Source organism: Sceloporus occidentalis, unplaced genomic scaffold (genome assembly GCF_023333645.1).
Source record: "Sceloporus occidentalis isolate IW3139 unplaced genomic scaffold, rSceOcc1.0.p SCAF_9, whole genome shotgun sequence".
NCBI lineage: Eukaryota > Metazoa > Chordata > Lepidosauria > Squamata > Phrynosomatidae > Sceloporus > Sceloporus occidentalis.
The window spans coordinates 13403379-13427381 of NW_028316989.1; the positions used below are offsets into that span (position 1 = coordinate 13403379).

A 24003-nucleotide genomic window follows, 5' to 3' on the forward strand; every position below is an offset into this window, starting at 1 on the left:
TAATAAATTTGTTAGTTTTTAAGAAGTCACAAGGCTTTGTTGCATCAATTAAATTCAGTAGGAGTTGTTCACTAGAAAATGTGCATATAATTTTAATTATGTGTGACTTCCCCATGGAAACTCCCAATGAAAATGCTATGACTGGAGACTGTATCAGATAAAGGTATCCCCTGACCCTATTAAATTGATGCTCCCCCCCCCCCCCCGGAGCTATTGTTAGGTACATGCAATAAGGACACAAACCACCCTTTCTGAGAAAAGGGAAGAGGAAGGAGGAATGGGAAACCTAGAAAGGATGCACTGGAAGCCATCCCCTCATAATTTCATTGATCCTACAAGAATCCACAACACATAGATCACAAAAAGCTATGGCTTGCTCTTATAGGAATTATACCTGCCACAACATAATAATGACTACAATTATAATATTCATTTATATTCTGCTTAATCTCAAGAATCCAAGCGGATTACAGCAGTAAAACAAGATACAATTAAAAGAAAAAAAAGCATGAAGAGTTCCAAGATCGCCATCCCTTCCCCTGTCATAAAAACATAAAAACCGCTAAAAAGAGATTAAACCAAAAAAGAGGTTAAAAACAATGGTGATTTATTTACAACTTGCATACAAAGTCTTTTTAGTCATCTACAATAGATGGTTAACCGAACCTCAAACTCTGCCCCTGATGCTCACACAGTACACCAAGAAAGGCTTGTTGCTCCTTCTTAGCTTGCTTATATTGCTAGTTTTATTGAGCTGACAGAGTCAGAGCTTCCACAAAGGAGGCAAGCTGGGTGTCCTCTGCTAATTCTAACATCTATGCAAGAGCCTCCTGGTGCGATGATGCAGGATGAGACGAGAAACATAATGATGGCTTCAGATTGTCATTAATGAAATTCTGTATGAACACACAGTGAAATGTACTTGGAATTCAATTTTTCAAAACATGTGCTAATTAATTTAAATTGCTTCTGAAAGCTCTCAGGGGGAAAAAAAACCATTTGGAATTGAGGGTGTTTTGTTTAAAAAAAATACATATTTTGCTTACTGGACCAATGCAGAAAAATAAACCGATAACAATACATAAAACCTTGGACTGACACTGGCAAGCTACTCATATTGAGATAGGAATGATAATTTCCAAAGCAGAAAGCTCAGCTGAATTCACATGAATAAGTCAAAGTATTTGCTTTTTAATGTAAACAAAAGGAGATGATGTAACGACGGATGCAAGGCCCGCTTCTGTTTGTAATAATCTCATCGTAAGATCTGATTAATGGTTTTACTTACGGATTTCAGTCAAACTGGTTATGCAATTGCAGTGGGCCAAATGGGGTTGGCCTAGAAAATTTAATTTCTCAATAGCAACAGGTTTGGGAAGCCCCGGGCTAAGCAAGCCAATTCTGCATGGATTAGTTCATTGACAGTCTGTCAGAAAGGCATCTGTCCCTGCACCCCACATCTTTCCCTCCCCAAAAGCGTGACGTCTCTTCTGACTCTCCTGGTAAATTATGAAGATTGCTCAATGTGTCAGACATGCACTTTGCATCACGGCATGCAAAAGAAACTGCTTGGGAAACTAATTTCCCCACGAAGCAGATGTCCAAGTGCTACACTTGTTAATTCTCCATTAAAGTATATCAGTTTCGGGAGCATCCATCCCACGAATTCCTCTGAGCAAAGACAAGGCTTTGAAAGGCAATGCCCAGTCAAGACCCAACCTGCCTCTCTCCTTAGTGGAAGGATCTGCTATAGTGCAAGGGTGCAAAAAGTGTGGTACTCCAGATGTTTCTGAACAGTAATGCTCATCTTCTTTCACCATGCTGTCTAGGGCTGATGGAAGCTAAGCCTAACTATGCTTAGAGAGCCACACAGCTCAAACCCGGCTGTGTGAGGAACATGGTTGTTGTGTGCCTTCAAATCATTTTTGACTTATGCTAAGGGGTTTCTTGGCAAGATTTGTTGGGGCGGGGGGGTTGCCTTTGATTTCCTCTGAAGTTGGAAGTGACTTGCCCAAGGACACTGAGAGGAGATTCAAAACCTGGTCTCCAGAGCTGTAGTCCGGTGCTCAAACCACTACACCACACTAAGTGCATAGAGCAGCCCTGGGTCATTTCTTCGCTGTACGAACAGTTTCCTGCTAGTTGCTGCTTCTTGGCCCTGAAGATGATTGAAGTGTCTGGAATGTGATATGGATCTTGGGTTGTGTACTGGAACACATTTGCAGTTTTAGCTACTGCTTCAGCAGAGAAGGCAAATCTAAGCAGCATTCAGCACGCTTTGGATGCATCCAGGCTGGACTACTGAAACACGCTTTGTATAATGAGGTTGTTTATGGAAGCTTAAATTGGTTTAAATGGGAAAGAATGACATCTGCAGCCCACTCTATGGACTGTAACATTCCAGTTTTGTACCACCTGCAACAGTTACCTGTGCATTTTCAGGTACAATTCAAAGTGCTGGTCTTGTCATTACCTATAAAGCTGCAGGTGGTTTGAAGTCAGGATACCTGAAAGGGCTGTCTCTTCTAGCTGTCTTCATTGGGGAAGCCTTGCTACTCATCTGGTTGTTATTGATGATCTCACTGACAAAAAGGTAGAACAGCACCGACTCTGCAAATGGCACAAAGGTGTCTTCCTGACTCCTTCATTACTGGCATTTAAATGAGCTGTTAAGATCTTTTCATTTCATTAGTTTGCTTCCTTAATTGCTTTATGTCTTTATTCTATCCTGTGAAGGTCTGCTTTCATTCTCGCTTAATCTTATATTACTGTAGGCTGTTTTATGTTGTGAGCTGCTTTGAAGGTCTTTGGACTGAGAGATAATAAAAATATTATCCTTCTATAAATAAATAAAATATTATCCTTAAATAAATAAATACCAAATAGCGACCTCAGATGGCACAATAAAAACCAAGGGTTTTGTGTCTCACAGCTCTGATCTACATCATGTACTATACCTTAGCCATTCTGCTTTGGACTATGTTTCTTGTCAATTATAATTACAGGTTGAGTTTCCCTTGTCCAGAATTCTGAAATTCGACATATTCCAAAAACCAAAATCTTTTTTCAGGAGGCCCGAGATAGTGACACCTTTCCCTGCTGATGGTTTGATTTACAAAAACTTGGTTTCATGAACAAAATGATTAAAAATGTTGTCCAAAATTACCTTCAGCTATGTGTTTAAGGTGCATAGGAAACATAAGTGAATTTCATGTTTAGATTTGGGCCCCGTCTCCAAGATATCTCATTATGTACATACATGCAAATACAGCTATTCCAAAATCGGAAAAAAATCCAAAACCCAGAACATCTCTGAACATGCCAAGCCTTTCAGATAAGGGAGACTCAGTTTGTATAACTAATATTAGTATCAAAAACCATTTTAAAGTTTATATTTATTTAGCATCTGACACAATTTGGAGAGCCAACATATGACTAAAGAGCATAGTCTCTGTTTTTTTGTCCTAAGCCTTGTTCCACTTGACATCCTGCAGATTTTGGACTACAATACCCATCATCGCTGGCCATGGGTCATTCTGCTTGGGGTTGATAAAAAAATGTAGTCAATACACCTGGAGGATCCCAGTCTGGAGAAGACTGCCTTCATCTCTCAATTCCGGGAGATGGCTGAAACTACAGGTTGACAGAAGAGAAAAGAGGTGGCAGGCCAACTGAGATGGAGCTGGCCATCCGATTTATGAAATTGAACTTCCAAATGCAGTTGGTGCTTTTCAGGACTTCCAACTGACATAGAGATGTTGGGATCTTAACATGAATTGCAAGTGCAACTAAACAGGATTCTAAACAGAAGGCAACTAGTTGGTTCCCATGATAGGCAGCTACTGTTCACAACAGGCATTTTGACACACCAGCTGGACCTTGCTCTAAGGAGATTTGGAAGGGCTGACTCCAAGATAATAATTTAAGCTGCAGCTTTTCTCCAGGAATGATGGCTTGCTTATTAGGGATATTGCAAGACCAAGTCAAAGAACTAGTTTACCAATACATATAGCCAGGGCTAACTCCAGTGGGGAGACCTTAACAGCAGAGCTCAACAATTCACCTCCCCTTTATGTAAAAGGAAGCCATTTCAGCACAAACTATGTGCTTAGAAAAAAATATATTTGGTAGATTTTTAAAAATGTCTTTCTAAGGTGGCTAACCATAGTCAAACATAGCAAACTTACCTAGAAAAACAGCAGCACATACAATAAATCAGATAAGTCAATCAAATTAGGTCACGTTAGAAGGCAAATGTATTGAAACTGTGGGAGCAGAGAGAATAGCCACAGAAAAACATAACTCCAAAACCGATGGGACAAAAGGTCTTTAGAGTCTGTCTCAAATCCAACGAGAAAAATGTCAAATGTATTTTATTTATTTCAACAGAAAGGATATTCCAGAGTTATGGGGCCATCACAGAAGAGCCCATTATCCCCCAACATGCACTGACGGAACAGTGTCCAGAGCCTCGGATGTCAATCTTGAGGCTGTAGTGAGTACCGAAGAGGGCAGATAGACATAGGTAGCTTTGCAATTCCATTTCCAATTTAATACATGCACCTTAAACAGAAACAAACAGGGAGCCAATATAGTGAGTCCAAAATAGTTATAATGTGATAGAGGATGCTTAGCTCAAACAAACTGTTGCATCCTATACTAATTAGATCTTCTGAAAAGCCTTGAAAGGCACAGTCCTACATAGAGTGCATTACTATGCCTTTTCTTTTGCTTGCCAGTTACCCAGCATGCTGCCACTATGAAACGTTTGTCCTCCAAGATTTCAGTCTTAGTAATTTCGCTGTTGTTCATTTCACACTTGGACATGTTTGACCTTCTTAAGGAGTTTTATTCAGGGCAATTCGGTAGAAATCTGGAAACCTCCTCAGACTTGAACAAAACAATAGCTGGAATCAACAGGCCTTTCACTTGGAAGTGCAGTGGCTTCCTGTCCCGTTCTCAGCAGCTTGGTCCTTATTTGGAGAGGTAAAACATGTGCAAGAATTTGGAACAGGCTGATATTTCCAAACACATGACCTAACTGAAGTCAGCAATTCAGACTTTTTTCCGACAGGTATTTCTAAGTCTTTTTTTTTTCATACCAGTCTATACAAGGCAGTATGGAAGGCCTGAGAAAATGTTTGCTCCAAGGTGACCTCAGTGTCCAAGAGTATTTTGGTTATGATGCTTTTTGAAGAATGCTACCAGCAGGCTATCTTTTACACACCAGAAACTTTGGACCACAACCATTTATTGTTGTTGTGTGCCTTCAAGTCATTTCCGAGGCATGGGGACCCTATCACAGGACCTTCTTGGCACAATTTGTTCAGAGGGGTTTTGCTTTGCTTTTCCTCTGAGGCTGAGAGAGAATATGAACTGCCCAAAGTCATCCAATGGGTTTCCATGGATGAGCATGGAGTTCTCAAACTGCAACAGCATGCTGGCTCCCATTTTCAACCTGGTTATAATAATATGGATGGCAGCTTTAAATATTTTATGCCTTGATTTAAGTTTAAAGGTAAATCAGCAAGAAAAGAAGGCCAACTGAAAACACAATACAGTGGCATAGTGAAATGATGTTCTTTTATAAAATATCAAAATGAAGTTTTGCTTTCTGGACTTTATATCTTTTGGGGGGATATTTTCAAAGTGTGGATGGCTAAATCCCTGGATAAAGAATATTTGGATATGAAGGGCCAAGCTGCATAAACTGCAAAGTATCTATCATCAATGGACAAGCAGGGACCAGAGTTATATCCTCTAGACCTGTGTCAAATACAGTGTCCAAATTAGTATAAATCCAAGCAATTTTTCCCTGCAAAGAGCTGGACAAATTCTCTACCATACAATGAAGGATATGTAACGATGCAAACACTTCTGTTGTTGTGTTTTTCTAGAGAGGTTTTCCATTTCTTAAAAGATGCCTCATTTCATAAAGTGGTTAGTACTATCATGAATGGACCCAACATCATGTGTTGGGACAGTTTCGAGGTTGTAACTAATTTTTCAGGGAACTGGAACTGAGTAAGGAAAGAAGTGCCTCCAGATGTTTCAGACTACAACTCTTATTGGCCCCAGTCAGTCAACTCAATCCTGGTCAAGGATTGTGGGAGCTGTAGTCTAAAGCAAACAGAAGGCAACCATTTCCCTCATGATCTACAAAATATCCATATCAGAGTATGACCTGATAAAGGGACGTGTGTGTGTTTGGAAAAGCTCCCTCCATGCACAGTCCAGCTGCAAACCACATGCAAAAGCAAATCTCTCCTTTGAGCTCTGGCCAAAACCAACATGCTCCCTTGTCAACAATGAATTACATTCTGAAGTCCAAACCAGCACACAAATTATCCAGACTAAATACCCTATGAAATTTTGATATACTGCAAGCTTATGAGACAAAAAAGAGGTATGAAGTTTTCTGTTTTGCTCCTGGTGGCCTGCATAGAAATCCTGACCATAACAAACAAGTACTGGTTAATTTCCATTAGGAGTGGCAGATGAAACCACACAACCAGACCCAAGGCATTCCCTCACCAGCTGCTTCAGAAATACATAGTCACCTCCATGGTCAACTCATTTCTAGGACTGACTTATCAAGTTCCAAACCAATTCCAGTTATTCACATGGTCAGTTCACCTTCAGAAATGATGGTGTATCATTACTTGTTCAGCAAAGAGATATACCTAGCAGAGGAGGGCATTTATATGTCAGAGGACTATGCTTCAAATAGAGGTAAATGATTATTGATGGAAAGGTCTGATAAATTCCTTTTATTCTCAGGTAACTGTATATTAGCAGTAAACATGCAGAACAAAAAAACACTTTAAACATTTCATGTAGAGAGTTGGAGGACAAGGAGGTCATTAAAACAAAGCCTTGAATAAGCAAATGAAGATGCTGTCAAAATCCCACTTTGCATAATAATAATAATAATAATAATAATAATAGCTTTATTTTTATCCCGCCTCTCTGTAAAAAGACAATCGAGGTGACTGTGTGCATGGACACAGAACCAAGATACATGGCACCAACACCCAGATGGTGCCAGAAAGCTGAGCCACACCAAGAGGTCTGAGTACTTGAAGGCATGGCTAAAACAGGGTTCAGATTCATAGTCTGCTGGGCGAAGAACGTCAGCCTTAATACAAACCAATTAAATGTTTGGCAGAAAAAAAGAGGAAGAAGCTTTTCCTCTGCAAAATGCAATTTTATTTTCTTGGCCAACTTTTGTTATCAACAGCAGCCTTGCTTTTTGGCTCTTATAAAACATTCTTGCATGCAGCCAGTTGACCAACACACAGGACATTGCAAGGTACAGCTCAATGATAAGCTTCTAGAGCAAAATACGGGCAAACAACACCAAGAGACTTCTTAGAATTGCTGCAAGTTTAGTCTCACTCAAAAGCTAAGGCATTCAACAAACAGGATGGCATCATCTCCTGCCCTCCACCTCTTCCGTTTCTCCAATTGCTAAAAGTCTCTCTGCCATATGCCAATGAACTTGACTCCTGTCTTGGCAATCAACTGTCTCTTCCATTTCCATCAAACCAGGCTCTCCTCCACCCAACAACTTGAACCACCACCAAGTACCTACAATTTATATTAGTGGCAAGTTAACAATATTATCTCCTTACTGCTTCAGTGTCACTTTGCCCTTCGTCGAATATCTAACACAGATCAGCAAGCAAGCAGTTCCAGACCTGAAGCCAAAATTCAGGAATGAATGCAGATTGTGTTCTGTTCCTGGGTGATGTAACTGTATGTTCTAAAACTATTACAAACACACACACACTCTTGAGAAAAGTCACAGGAGTTGTTAAAGTCACCTCTGTTACATCCAGTACTTTCCCTTATAACAATTAAAACTACTGACTAATTTAATTTAGAATTCTGCGTTTCCTAAGACAGAAATGTACACGTTCTAAAATAACTTCCAGCACCACAGATAGCTCACAAAATCACTTCATAAGTATGATATTATGGGTGAGCTTTGCCTTTGAAGAGAATACCCATGAATAAGGGAATAAGTGTGTGTCTTTTTGTTTAAAAATGCATGTAGGTTTTGAACCAATTACATCGATACACAAATGTTGTAACATCCCCAACCATGGCTCTTCCTTAAATCTTGCTTCATAAGCTAGACACATTAATTCAAATTATTTCCTACATACAGTACCTACAGGATTCTGAAATTCAAAGTAAGTTTTCAAAAACGTTACATGCACTATCTCCCTGCACCTAGTCTTTATCTGTGGCCCAAAACCTCACCTGGAACTCTGCACATCCACTTGCATAAATATATGGTCTGCTAAGACAAATTCATGCTACGCTTGGCAAGCTATAGATGGAATACTATGTAGAAAGTTATTGCTAGTTAGTCTCATTAAGTGTAGTTGCCAATGAATTACAGGAAACGTCATCTACACTACATGGATATAATCCAAAAACAATTGCTGCAGAAAAAGATAAACTGGTACTAAATAGAAGAACATTGGCTTTGTCCTTGCACGCAGGTTAGGGCCTTCGTTCCTGAATTTCCTCTCAAGAGACTTCGCTCTGAATGCTGAAGAGAGATGTATTGCATCCAAGAGGGAACAACAGGGGTTTTCTCAAATTTCACACTTCAGGACACAGGAAGCACGGAGTACTCTACAGCAGACTGTCTCTTAGCAAGCCAGCCAGCATCAAGGAATTGTCTTTCCCAAACTAACCCTGTGAAATATCTGAAAGTCGGTGAGAGATTAAAAGTAAAGATAGAACAACACAGTATGATTTAGCTACAAGATACTAAAGAGCTGAATGCCATGGGAGCACCACACCCTCAAGAATGGCAAAGACAAAGTACAGCAGAGTCCACCCTGCTGCTAAGGAAGTGACACAAATAGCTGGAGCTCCCCTACTTTATGCTATATGAAAATTGGCCTAATCTGACAAGAACATTCTCATAGAAGCCAATAGAGGAAAATAGCACATTGTCCCATTTTTCAGGAAGAGTGCTAGTTCTTCTTCTCCCAACTAAGTTTTTAGTCTTCCTCCAAGTATCTCAGGGTGGCATACGCAGCTCTTCCAGTTATATTCAAAGTGGTCATCCCTGGATTGAAGCTGGTCACTGAGCCACTGGCAAGTTTCCAGGGAAGAGACAACTATACCCAATGGGCACAAATTCAGTGCCTGTCCCTAGCACACTGGAAAACAATAAATAACCCAACGCTGATCCCCTAAATCTGACAGCCTGAGCAACATCCACCAACCTTGATCAACTAGGGCCAAACCCACAAATGTCCAAATCCTCCCTGGTCCACAGCTGTGCAGGTGGCAGAGGTTGGATAATGAAGGCAATGTGTACCTAAAGGGTCTCAAGATACCTTCAAGCAAGAAAGTCCTCCTGGCTACTCTCTTCCCATTTACCCTTTCTTTCGGAAGGATGATCCAGAGATGGTGGCACTCAGTATGGTGCTCTGTACTCCTACAAGCTGCAGCATCGTACCTGGAACACTCCCCCACTAACCTCCTTTCTCTTGAGAATTTACTGCCAGGGAGAGAGATTTGCCTTAGTTGAAGAATGGAGAAGAGGAGGGTGGCAACTACCAATTTGAATTTGAAAGTTGGGAGTTGTCAGAAGAGGCCTGTAAGATTTAAGGAAGGGTGCAGATGTAAAGACAGTGAAAACTTTAGAATTAAATTGTTTGCACATACAGTATTTTAAGTTGGCTTATTTTATTACATAAATGACTAAGAACATGTTACTGTAAAGTGATATTATAAATATTTGAAACAGGCAATACTCAGAATACAACATTTCTTTCCAAAATTACTACGGTTGATAAGGGTTGTCAAGCACTGCGACCTCAATTCCCTCACCTGGTTGTCCACCATCCTCTTACCTACTTGAGCAAATGCAAAGGGGGGTGAGGATGAAACAACCCTACTGGGTTGTAGCCAAATTATCCTTCCCAATGATTTGCCTGCTCTCACACACAAAAAAATTATCACTATGACCCAAAACTTAAGAATGGGTCAACTTGTGCATTCGCTTCTTTCCCTTCCCTAACCAAACTAAATAGTAAGAACTTTGCACTGAAAGAACACTACATAAAAAATAAAAAGGAAAGACAAGAAAACTAGACTCCTTATTTGATTTACGCTAATATTTTAAGAACCTTTGCCTCAAAGAGGATTATACTATTATAGATGGTATTTTACACTTAAGATACACCCTACTATTTGTCTTAGGATATAGAGGGATGGCACATGAGACAGTCATGCTGCCACAGTTAAACAGATTGAGTCTGCCTGACCACCTAAAAGCCTGAGTGACACTGCTTGGAATTTCACAACAGAAGGAAGGCAAAATAAATGTACAAAATAAACAGTTAAAAACAAAGCTATACACTAAAACACTTGACAAAACTAAAGCACTGCTCACGAATTAGTGTGACAGAAAAACATCATTTAAAAGGACAGTTCAGCTACAATCAAAAAATTGCATTAGATATTCCTTTAAGCCAAAAGAAAACACTGGGTGCAGGATGAAGGAGATATGAATCTTGTTTTTAAAATAAAAACAATCCCCCAATAAGCCAAAGCTTGGAGTCACTGAAATAAACCAGCAAGCTATTTTTAATGGGAGATGGCTTACCAAATATTTCTCCATTTTTGGCATATTCTGTCACAAGGTACAGCATGCTTTTGGTCTCCATCACCTGTGGAAAACGAAGTTACACATTAGATTAGCTGGGCAGAAAGAGAAAACACAACCAATTCCTAGAAATTTCTTTTTCTGCATTGTTCCAAAATACACCACAGGTGGCCATTAAAAGCTTCGTCACCACAGTTTACTTCTTGGGTTCAAATTCAAAGGCATGACTGAGTGCTTCTCTAAACTAAAGCCTGCTTTTGTTTTCCTGGCAGTGAAGATCTTAGGAGGAAATTGAACTTTCCCATGAATAATTGCCAAATTAAGGCTAAAGGCTGAGTCTGCACACCTAACTAACTGTTTTTTCCCCAGCACTGAAAGTATGAGAACAGATAATGTCTGGGATCTTAGTACAGGAATCTAAAAAGACTGCATGAACAAATACTGTGGAAAGCTGAATGGGCTCAATGCAATGTTGTTGTCGATTGCCTTCAAGTCAACTTCAACTTATGGCAACCATATAAACAAGAGATCTCCAAGTCATCCTGTTATAAATATGTCTGGTCATGTCTTGCAATTTCAGAGCTATGGCTTCTTTGAATGAATCTACCCAACTGTGATGCAGTCCTCCTCTTTCCTACTGCCTTCTAAGTTAGCAAGCATTATTGTCTTTTCTAGTAAATCATGTCTTCTCATGATATGTCCAAAGTACACCCTAAATCTTGGAGGCAGAGATACAAAGTATGTTGAACTGGGAGCATGCAGCCATCGAGTAACAGCATCACAGTATAACTTAGGTCCTTTTTCTGGAGAAGTTCAGCTTCTGTCTGGAAGAACCTATTTGACTAAACATTTTGATCAAGGAGAACTAGTAAATTCACTCCCCTAAATTCCCTAAGACCCTCACATGACAGATGTCCTTGGTTGTTCAGCAGTGCTCAGCCTCCAAGTGTCAAGCCCTTGAGACACTGTTGTCCATAGGAACTTTGGGGGAAAGTTCCCTGGCCAATGCTAGGTACTGACACCCCATGTTCCTCTTTATCAACAGTAGATAGATCAACATGTTCCCTATCTGCCTCTTCTGGTGGAGAATTCCTTGGAGTTGGGGGCAGAGGAGGAATGTAGTGACCACAACCCAGTTACTGGTTCACAAGCAGAAAGAAAAACATTGCATCCAAAAATGTGACCTATTATTTCTATGTTGTTCAGCAGCATAGTACCTATGAAGTATATGAAACTCACATTGACCTTGATCCTAATAAATTGTTCTTCTCCTTTACCTTTCTTTAAAATATAGAATCATCAGATTAAGTCAGTATAGAGAGGAACGTAATATGCCTGATAAGTGCTTGAACTGCATGTATGTTCTGGATTGTAACAGCTGTCTGACTTCTGCATGGCAAAGTATGGCCAAAAAAAAAGGGTTACTTCACATTTAAAAATACCACCCTTAAAGATATGTAGAAGGTGACTCTTTTGTAGAAATGTGTCAGAACGTCCCTATTCCAGAGCAAGAAATTCAATTACTTTATTATTTTTACTCCATGAAAAACTCTCCCCTTTACTGCACTTTAGAAAAGCAAAGTGTTTGCACCTTTCTATCAGAACTACCCACTTGATTTATGGGACTCTGTCACAATTAAGACATGATTTAATAACACTGAACTCCTAGAATATTCCTAATAATAAAATTGAAGCTAACAAGACAGACTTCATTAAATCAGGTTTTTCTCTCTCTCTAAATAGCAGAAAGCTTACTATTCTGCTTGAGGCTCGACCTTTAATGGAAGCAATCTTTTAATGTCACTGAGAAGCTAAACAATAGTGGATCTGAACCGGCATCCCTGCTTTAAATTTACAGTGAACATAATTCATTGGCATCTTACTTAACACTGCTGTGCTTTTGATTAAATTTGGTAAATGTCATTGACTGCTACACAGAAAACATTTCTGAACTTCTGTGTCCTTCATCTGCATTTTTAGCCTGTACATTTTATTTTGAACCTATTCTAAACAGGGATGGGCAATCCTGAGATCTCAGTAGCTTTGCACTACAACTTCCACAATCTCTTGCCATTGGCCACATTGGCTGTGGTTGACTGAGCTGTAGGCTCAAACATCTGTGAAGTTCAAAGTTTCTCCACCTTGTTGTGAGAGCCAGCCTGGTGCACTGGTTTGAGTGTTTAGGCTATGACTCCGGAGATGAGGATTCAAATCCCTGCTTGGTCATGAATATCCACTGGGTGACCTTAGGCATATCACATTCTCTCAACCTCAAACAAAGGCAAAGGCAAACCCCCCACTGAACAAATCTTGTGATAACTTTGCCTTAGGCTTGCTATGATTTGGGAACAGCATAGAGGAGCACAACAACAACAACAACAAAAATCAACTCAAACAAAGCATCACATGCCAAACAAAGTTGCAAAATCTTTCAGCTTCTGTTTTAGTTTCTGCTCCACATTTCAAACATCTCTTGTGAAATCAAATTCTTTGGACAATTTTACACATATGTTACACTCACAAAAATATGCCATCAGATACAAAAACTGTAATGGGGGGAATGTGGCCTCAGGACAGCACTTACGAACACCCCTAGGACAACAGATGCTAAAATGCAGCTTTTCTCAGTGTACCTGGCTAAGTGTATAATGAAGAACAATAGAGATTAAGGTCATGCCTACATGACCCATTTAAACAGCTTCAAACCGATCTACCTATTGTGGCTTTTTATAAAGGAAGCGAGGGGCCTGCGTATCTCTGCTGGAACCAGGGCAGTCGACAAAAGAGTTCTCAGAATTTGACAAAACACACATTCACAAATACTGTGGCAGAAGCACTGATACTGAAATACCATACACGTTTATATTTGTAGTACATCTGGGCCCTTAGGTTCATGGATGGGAAAAGCAGTTTCACCTTTTTGCCCCCTTTTTCATTAAAAAAGTCTGCTCCCATTAATAAGTCTTGCCCTGACTGAGCAAACTGTCAGATCTCTTCTGCTTTGTGCCTGTTCAAGTCAATGAGATTTATCAAGTTCAACAGATCATACAATATATGATTTTATTGGGCGAGAAGCTCACGTCCTGCAAGTTCTTAATGTTTAGACTTGACAGCCAGGATGGCTACACACCTGATAAAGCTTGATAATGTGTGGATGGTCCAGCATTTTCATTATCTGCACTTCACGATAAATTTTCTCCAGGTTCACAGAGTCTAGCTGAGATTTGTCAATGATTTTTATCGCCACCTAGAAAATCAAATACAAGAAGAATTTTTAGTTAACTTTGCCAAACCAAATTGCGAAGACCAATTACACTACAATCTAATTGTGTCTGTTTGTTACTGCTGTTGTTGTTTTCAAGAAACCTACTTCCTATGTGTTAGCACTGAAACTTTACATTCAAAAAAAGAAATATCCCCCCCCACAATGCACAAAAACAGAGTACATTATATATACAGTACATGGATCCAGATCCAAATAACTATGTGACTCTTTGTATAAAGTGAAAGAGGCTTTGAACATTCTCCAGAATACAGAAGGAATCATTTGTGAAACTGAAGGAAGTCTCAGAAGCATCTGAAGATTAGTTTTTGGAAGGGAAGGATGGTTAAAAAGGAGGCGAGGGAAAGAAATTTGAGTGTACCCAAACTATCTTAAAGTAGCATTTTTGGAGCTCAGAGTGTCTCATACTTTGCTCCTCCTAGCAATATGTCAATTTTAAAATCCTAGTGACCATCTTTTATCAGTAAAACCCCCTGATTTAGTAATCCCAAAAGAGAAAACACCCTTGAATGTAAAATACAATTCAAGCAAAAGCTCATACCACACTCAGTCAGAAAACAAAATCAATGTAAGTTTGAATTACTACAAGCTGTCCATTTTAACAGTGATTAATGTTTCCTACATAAAGTCATTTATAATCACACTATTGAGACTTGAGCATAAGCTCTCCTTAGGGACACTCAAGCCACTTAAACACAAAAAATACAGCTCCGTTTGTCTTCAATCTGGTTTGCAACACCCCAATATGCTGCTAATGTAGTGTTGAAGAAATGCTATTACAGATTCACAGATTCATTTTAAATGGACAGAAGAAGAAAAAAAGCATGAAACGTGCAACCAAAAGTGCTTCATGGACCAGGGACAATCATTACTCAATAACTGAAGGGAATGACCTCTGAAAAATGACAGCGATGGTTAAACACACATACAGAGGAAATCTTAATGGCATGGGTTTGCTTTCATACAGAAAGACTGAGAGGTACAAGCCTAGATAAAAAGTATGGTTTAGTTAGTCTCTTTGCAGCAGAACTACCTCTCTCTGCACAAAGTCCCAGAATCGTTCTTTCAGAGGCTCTGCTCTTTGGGTTGGTTTTCACGTATTAAGATCCTATATGATCATGGTCCATTCTTTGAAGTTTGGTATTTTATGGAGGTCCCCCCACACACACTTTTAATATTATGTGCCCCATGTCTGCAAAATGGAACAAGACAAAGGTACCATCAGAAAGAATACTGTCAAAGCAGTCAACTCCTCTAGGTTGGTGTTACCTTTGCTACTCTTCCAAGGGCATCCTTCTAGATTGTCCCAGTGCCTTTGATGCCTTCTAATGGCATAACAAATTATCCGATCAAGCTCCATAATAGCACAGCATATTCTTTGACTGTAGAAAAGATCATTTTGGGAGTGGTTTTCTTCCTCTTCCAAATACTGGAGCTCACATTCACCCAACCGACAGTGAATAGTGAGAGAACCAAAATGGTAAAAAGCACCTCTTTATACTGCTCACAGTTAAAAACACTGAATTGGTGGCCAATCTGGAAGCTTTAAAAAATGAGGTCACACAATCCCATGATGAATAGAGTTGACAATGGCTAGTAGCCATGAGGACTATGAACTAACCCCAGTATTAGAGTCAAGACAGTTTCTTGAGATCAGCTGCTGAGGAACACAAGCAAGAGGGCACTGCTATTTCCATGCCAAGCTCTGGTTTTGTGGGTAGCCATTGTGGGGACAGAATGCTGTTTGGTCTGATCCAGCAAGCTCTTCTTATGTCCAAGAATGAAATTATTTTGTCAAGGGTGGGCAGCAATGTTTTCCAAGTCCTGATTCGGGGCAGGGCTTGTGGGAGAAATAGATCTTTGGGTCTCCTTCAATCTTAACCACCCTTTCACGAAATGTTCTTGGTTAAAGATCTTCACAAGTGTAGACCTAACATGCTATAGAGATCACCTTTCATTTGTCAGGCATCACCAGTGAATACTGAAAAGATCCTTAGAAGCTAGCTACCCACAACAAATATAGCAAAAGGTGTGTGGGGGGGATCCCACCAGGTAAACTGTTACCTGGGCCTGAGAGAACTGAGCACTATTCTCTTGTCTGATTTAAGACTCCAGGGCTGTCCTTATATCTAAGGGCTCAAGGCCTCAAACCTGCAAAGAGCTGCTGAAAGACGCATGTTTTTTCTCTGCAATAAGATCAAGTAAATATTCAAGGAAGGTGCAAGTCATACTCTTTTGAAGAAGAATAAAGCCCACACTTCCTTTGTTTACCCAACAGATAACCAACCTGTGAAAGTGTCATAATATATCATTAAGATTAGCTTTGCTTTTAAAGAACAGTGAAAGCCAGGTGAATCACAAGAAGATAAAAATTTACTACAAAAGAACAAGGGAGACATTCTTATCCAACCCAGACACCTTGCACACCATTCACCAAGGGCATCGGATATAATAATGTACATGCAAGGCCTTGCCTCTGTTTCAAAATGCAAAGGTATCATGGCAGTTCACACGGGGCCAAGACACCATTCAAAGCTGGTTAAACACAGTTTCAAGTAGGAAAGGATGGAATTTATCTGGCTTGCATTTTAATAAAAACCAACCTTATTCATACTTTCTAAACTAATTCATGGACCAAATAAAACTATTAGCCTTTGGTTTTCCACATTGCCCTGAATTTTGCAATGCCGTTCTCTGATCTCAAATTCTTTCTATTAGGGAAAGCTGCGCACATTCAAATGTTTGTGTGTATGAAAAGGGTTATTAATTTTCAAGCAGAAGTTAAAACAGAACCCCAACCCCAAACATTTGCAATTTGATGGGAAAAACAGAGGGCAAGGAGCTTAAGACCGAAAAAGTCAAATATGGCAGCAAGAGACATAGACCAAATTGTCTATCCCTAGCTGCAAGCCAAGAATCCTGAAGGCAAACTCAACCATTTCCCTTTGTTCCTTTGGAAGCAGCGCCTGTTTACAAGGAAAACAAATCCTCAACTACTTATAAATGTTTGGCATAAGAAACTCTGTTACTACAGCTGAGGAGTTCTCAAAGTGGAAAATGATGGCATCCATATCTTCGCCTATGTGTAGTAAGAGTCTAGCTCAAAGATGATGTGATGTTGCTACAATGGAAACCGAATTAGCAAATCCATTTTTTAAATGGTCCGGCAGTTAACCGAGAACTGAAGTGGAGTAAATGGTTAAATGGAGGTTCCTTGCAGTCATATTCCAGTAGTTCATTTAGGATTTTTTTTAATCTGAACAACAAAAGATATTCAACTATTAATTTGTGGCTATGGCCGCAAACACTAAAGACAGACTATATATAAAAAGTGGAAACAGGAGTAGTTTTGCTGTAAACTTTGGTTCCAGTTTCATAGCATTAATCCAGAGAGCTGCTACTCCTCACTCTCTACACACGACAAATACCTACTAGCAATATAAGCTTTCCAAACAATGACGAAATAAATTATTACAACTGAAAGCCTGCAAGCTATGCAGTTCCAAGAAATCCAGTTCTCAGTAAGTTGGATGTTTCACAGCAATTCCAAGGAAGCCAATTTTAATGGCTTGCACATAGTTTTCCCCAACTTCTGGAACCTGGAATGGGCAGGAGGGAACATGATATTAAATTAATTCCAAAGCATTTTGATGAGAACCAACTTCTGGAGAGACTGTCTCTAGATGCTCTGCTGCAATACCAGTCTCCACTGTCAAATCCTTCTCTATGGAACACTCTGCTACCAATATTTGGTTTCCGTACACTTTTTACACAGGGCTGTCATGTTCAAGCTTCATATAGTGCTCCCACACATTTCAGATTTCATTTCACAATATTTCTAGAGATTACTGGCGATAACAAACTTCTGGTCTAAATAAACTAGCAAAAGCTATGAAGCATAACGTTCAACCTGAGCTGATTAATAAAGACCCAGGCTTTAATAGACTAACAGGGGTATACGATCGAAACAGATTTTACTAATGCAACACCCAATTCCACTAAATGCATCATCCTCAATTTTCTATATCCTTCCCCATTGATGTTTGGGGATACACTGTCTAACTTCTCTCTTGCAGAGCCACTTTCAGACCTAATGCTTCTGTGTTGTTGCAATTGTCATCTCAACATATGTTTGGAAGAACGCAGACTGCTATAAAGCAAAGTACTGGGCATTATTCAGCAAGTATCTGAGCAGATGCAAGCAATACTCCAATCTGGCTGGCAATTTCAATGTTCTTAAAAATATACAGTATGAACTGGATACAGAGACTGGTTTCAGATGCCTCCTTAAATAAAACTGTTTCTTCCCACATGGATAGTTACATGATTCAACACTATGGAGAAGCACAGAAAGCAGGGGGTGAAGTGGAATAATAAAACAGAATCATGTATACATTTGCACGACAACTTCCCCACACAGTAATCCTTTGCCCAAACTTTCTGGAGTTGTGAACCAAAGAATAGCATGTGAACTAGAAAGAATTAGCACACCCTCAGTGTGGCTTGCGCACAACCCTAATTTAAAATCCAAGAAACTAGACTCGCTAATTCAAATGGCGAACAAACAGAAAGACTCCCCTTTCTGAACTCCCAAGAGTTCAGTACTTGTTTCTGCGAATGAGAGATATGCCACAAGGTCCCTAATTTAATATGTAGATAAGTGAAACACTGGGAATGTTACCAATGCTAGATCTCCACAACAAAGCTTGGGTTGCCATCACATTTAGATACAGGCTGGCGTAACAGCTATTTATCTTAAAGGGTCATTAGAAGACTTACTTCGGATCTCTTTTGCTCACAACCGCTTAGACACGCAGCCCGCTTATGTCCCACAAAATCCAGTTTCTAAAGAAGTGCGCAGTATAGAGAAGTGGCTGCCTATAGTAAAGAGAATCTGACAGCATATAAACAGAAGCATATTCATTCATACAAGTGGACCCAAACTGATAGCAGGTTTTGATTGTCACTTTATTATTATTATTTTCTTTATTTTTTTATGGAAACAAAACTTGAAAACACATAAATAAAACTATTGTACATAGCAGCATTCCAGTGTCCTTAGTGCATTATTTCATGTTCATTTTGATACATGTTCTACAATTCCCAAGATTCCTTAGCATTGAGCGGTCTCAAACTGGATTATTTCTGCAGTGCGTTTGGGACCTAACTTAGCCCTTTGGATTTCCTTTCGGAATATAGCCAGCTTCTCAAGTTTTTAGTAAATGCTGGGCAATTAAGATAAGAGTACAGATAAATTACGTTAGTTAGGAAACTAATCTTCACTAGGAACAAACTTTTGGTGGTTTAAGTTTTTAAAAAGCATTTTTAGATGCTTCGCTATTATCTTACTAAAACTGCTTGAATTAAATACTTAACCCAGCTACCTCTTGATCCAGTAAAGTGCAATTATTCTGCTTTTTCTTTCTCCTCCAAGACTCTGTATTTAATGTGTAGCTTCCTTTGCCCTTCATTTAATACACAGTCAGAATGATTCATACACCAGGGAGGTAAAGCAGAGCCATCCTCCTTTAAGCTGATGCCAGGTCAAGGAAAATAGTTTTGTGATCTGCCTAAAATGGAGGCATAGTTTAACACTTGGAGGCCCAAACTTTGAGATTTGGAACAAATGAAACAACAAGTCTAGTTTCCAATGTTGCTTTCCTTCTCGTCCAAATAAATAACTACTCAAGCATCTTATGTAGACTCCCACCTCACCCCTTGTCTAGATCTGGAGATATTGCTCCAGAGATGTGCACTAAAACTATTGTTTCCTGGGAGCAAAAATGATAGTCAAGTTTGCCAGCAGGACTTTGTTTGGGAAGCTGTGAAAAGAAAAAGGAACCAGCTCTCCTTCAACGTTGCTTCCTTCTCTCTTCATTCTACAGCCACAGCTGCAGAAAAGCTGGTAGATGCCAAGATTATGCCAAGCCGGGACTGGCTTCTTTATTTCACTTACTGTTGCTATGAAAAAAAAAAAGGAGGGGGGGAACAAAGGAAATTATATATCCCACCTCATTCCCAGCAACTGGGAAGGAAATGACTGTGGTCAAGGCTATAAGGACAAAGGCCAGGAGAGGCAAAGGCTGGGCTGCATCCAAAAAGAACAGAAGTGGTTCAGATCAGAAGACAGCAAGCCACACAGCTAAGAAATTATACCACCTTCACGAATCATAAAATTGTAGAGTTGGAAGAGACCCCAAGGGCCATCCAGTCCATACCCATTCTGCCATGCAGGAACTCAAAATCAAAGCATCCCCAACAGACGGTCATCCAGCCTCTGTTTAAAGACCTCCAAAGGAGGAGACTCCACCACGTTCCACTGTCAAACAGCTCTTACTGTCAAGAAGTTCCTCCTAATGTTGAGATGGAATCTCTTCTCTGGTAGCTTGCATCTATCGTTTCGGGTCCTTTTCTCTGCTGCAGCAGAAGACAAGCTTTCTCCATCCTCAATTTGAGTGCCAGCATCCTTAGTAACATGGAGACCTGACCTTTCATTCTGCCTCCTCAAAAAATAAAATAAAAAGGGCAATTCTTTTTAGGCCAGATCCTACCAAAGTCCCACCTCTATTCTTTAAATGATACCACCATTTCCCAAAGCGAGGGCTCCAATGAACCTTATTTTATACCCCATCAAGAGATACCATGACCAAGATCATCCTTAGAATGTATTTTCTCTAGATGCAGTGTCCTTTCCTATGCCAAATTCTTTTGGAGAGGAAAAAAATTAATCCTCTTTGATCGCCCCACAACCGAATGCCTGCCTCATCTTGCTTTTTGATGGCCCTCTATCACTTTTTCCCTACAATGCCAAGCTCCAGTCCTTAAAAAACACAATTACTTCAGATTCAAGAAGAAATTTATCGCTGCCATGCCCTCTCACAACAGGCCTCTTTTTAAGGCCATTAACCTTTCTTCTGAACACTCCCAACCTTTGCAAGAAGGGGATTCTCACAGTCATTGCTCTCCTGCTTCTTTTTCTTTGGGGCTTTTTGTGATTTCAAAACCTTTCCATATCTTACTTTCCCCTTAGTTTCCCTTTCTTTCTTGGATGAAACAGGCTCCATTTAAACCAAAATTGTGAAAACAACTGTGATCACCCACTTTGGATGCTCTTGGTCCTCTCTGAGGACCAAGCAGGAGTGTTCATGGATTACAATCCACTTTCTCAGATATGCCGACTGAGTACATACTCAAGCTTCCGGTATCAAGTTGTAGGAATGGGATCTGAGTGAAATGGATTTTAAAAGGTGCAACTGTAAGAGAGAAGTTTAAGTCTTCAAAAAGCTGGTTTAGCATAAACTTTCTGTTATCTGTAAGTTAATACAACCGCTCTTTTTCAAGGTGAGGCTCTTGAAACCAAACAGACTCGGTCAATAGTTCTAGCTTTTAATAGGAGCTCTCTTTGTGTTTGCTTGAAAGCAGTGCTCCTGGTTTTATTGGAGGGAAGGGAAAGACTGTATAGCGGGCCCTTGGTATCTGCTGGGGTTTGGTTCCAGGATCCTTCGTGGTTGCTAAAATCCGTGGATGCTCAAGTCCCATTAAATAGGATGACCTAGTAAAATGGTGTCCCTTATGTAAAGTGGCAAAGTCAAGGTTTATCTTTATAAATATTTTCAAGTCTGTGGATGGTTGAATCCATAGATAAAAAAATCCATGGATATGGACGGACGACTGTATTTCTTTGCAGGAATGCACCCTCAATCTTGCAGGCAATCCTGTCTAGGGATACCCAACTTCTACCTGCATTGCATCGGGCAGCTCTTGCAATTCCTTACCAACCCACACTTTTTCTTTGGGACTTCCACCCCATGTTTCATGTGTTGCATCCTCATGCAAATCTGAGGTGGGATGGAAGACAGGAATGCAAGCAGGGGCTCCTGAGATCGATGTTAAAGCCAGGCCCTTTCCTATGGCTGCAGGCAAGCCTTCAAATGGCCCTGCCCCAAACTGTTTAGGGTCATGGTGGGGCACTTCTAGCCCTCTGGATACTGTTGGACTGCAACTCTTATTATCCCTAGACACCACAGCCAGTGTAAGGAACAACAGAAATCATAGTCCAGTATCATCTCAAAGGCCATACATTACCAAGCACTGCCTTATAACTTAAATGGATCTAAAGCAGCACTTCAAATTGAACCTGGAAACCAACAGTCAATGTAACTGGTACATTAAGAGTACTGTATGTTCTGAATGGCTACATCCTCCCACCCTTCTCAGGATCACCCCAACCACTGCATAAAAGCCAGCGTGGCAAAGTGCCTGACTCTGGAGACCAGGGTTTGAATCCCGGCTCATCCGTGGAAGTGACCGGGTTCAGAAAAAGGCAATGGCAAACCCCTTCTGAACAAATCTTGCCAGGAAAACCCCGTGCACCTTAGAGTCACAGTAAGTTGGAAACAACCTGAAGGCAAAACCCAACAAGCCATTGCATCTTTATAGGTAGCCCCATGCAGGACACACTGCAGTAGTGGCATATTACTGAGTGTGTGGCGTTTATCGCTCTAAAGAGATTGGGAGTTTATCTTGTGAATATCCCGAGAAACAATTTCACATGGCGTCACACAAAACCAGCCATTAAAGCGATCACAAAGAAGCATTAATGCACATCTTTTTACTTTCGGGATTTCAGTGGCAATCCACTTCCGATATCACTTCATTTGCGCCACTGCATGTGTTAATCATTCAAGCAACTACTTGCCATTTCTGCTTCATTTGTGGGATGCTTTAAATGCGCTTTAAGCTCTCTTTAATGTCAAAACCAGGCCCAGTTTGATGAATTCCAATGACTGAGTTGGGCATAACTGAGGCAAGGTCTACTTTCTGCAGACAGGATCCCAGCTGGAGACACAACGTAAGAGAGGAAACCTGCAAAGTTTTTGCAAAGACAGTTCTATTCCCCTCTTTTTAATACACACACACACTGTAGACACACACAGTGGGCCCTTAGCATCTACTGGGGTTTGTTTCCAGGAGCCCCTGCGGATGCCAAAATCTGTGGATGCTCAAGTCCCATTAAATACAGTGGATAGTAAAATGGTGCCGCTCATATAAAATGGCAAAACCAAGGTTTGCTTTTTGAAATCTGGAATATTTCCCAGCCATGGATGGTTTGAATCTGTGGATATGGAGGGCTGACTGTGTACGTGTGTACATACATACATATTTGTATCCTCAATGAGGAAGTGTTTCGATATGATGTTCTTGTTACAGCGTAAAGAGACACACAATAAGTTTAACAATATGCAGAATAGTGTTTTGCAAATACTATTTGGCAAAGACAAAATATACAGAGCATCCTGCAAAACAGTAAAACGACAAACAACGGCAACAAACAGCAGACCTTAAATGCCATTCCTCTCTTACTGGGACTGAAGTTTCGACTTGCGCTTGCTGCTAAAAAGCATCTGTGAAGCCACAGACAGTGCAAGGGATTGCCATTCAGCGATTCCCAAACTCTGACCTTCCAGGTGTTTTGGACTACTGCTCCCAGGATCCCAGACCGCTGGCCAAGATGGCCGAGGCTTCTGGGAACTACAGTCCAACACACCTGGAAGGCCTGAGTCTGGGAATCAAAGTGGGTTTTGTGCAGGGGATTCATTCACCTGATTTTCTTCTTGGTATGGATGCATATGTACATATGGATTCTTTTACTGGATTCTGTTGGGTTTGCATTTGGAATGGCTTTTAGGGCGGGGAGCTGTCTAATTGTACAATAAATATGTAGTACAACTGACACTATAAAGGATTGACTGAGTGACTGGAGGGACCCGGAGGGACCCCAAAGGCCAAGGGGGCTCTGAGCTGGATCAGAACCAGCGCCGCCTTCGGATCCGCACACCCAACTTTGCTTTTTCTATACTGGAAATGGACAGAAAAGCTGTCTGGTGCGGGATTGATATCGCACTGCTTCCCTTTTTTGTCGTCGTTGTCGTGTGCCTTTCGGGTCCTTTCTGGCTGAGGGTGGCCCTGTCATGGGGTTTTCTTGGCACAGTTTCTTCACGGGAGGCTTGCCATTGCCATCCTCTGAGGCTGAGAGAGAGTGACTTGCCCAAGGTCACCCAGTGGGTTTCATGGTTGAACT

The 24003-nt window shown here is 40.5% G+C and overlaps 1 protein-coding gene across 7 annotated transcripts in view; it reads right to left on the bottom strand.

Moving 5' to 3' along the window:
* Positions 1-24003, bottom strand: part of SIK2 (salt inducible kinase 2) — a 70365-nt gene that overhangs the window by 45261 nt on the left and 1101 nt on the right. For 3 of the 7 annotated variants that reach the window (XM_089539084.1, XM_089539083.1, XM_089539090.1), the window contains exons 2-3: positions 13770-13886; positions 10640-10703 (exon numbers count right to left, since the gene is read on the bottom strand). In XM_089539084.1, coding sequence (XP_089395210.1) covers positions 10640-10703; positions 13770-13886 — 181 coding nt within the window. Of the gene's footprint in view, positions 1-9508; positions 9591-10639; positions 10704-13769; positions 13887-17354; positions 17373-18701; positions 18784-20259; positions 20426-24003 lie in introns of those variants that run through there. The other 4 variants (XM_089539088.1, XM_089539086.1, XM_089539087.1 and 1 more) reach the window with 4 other exon arrangements.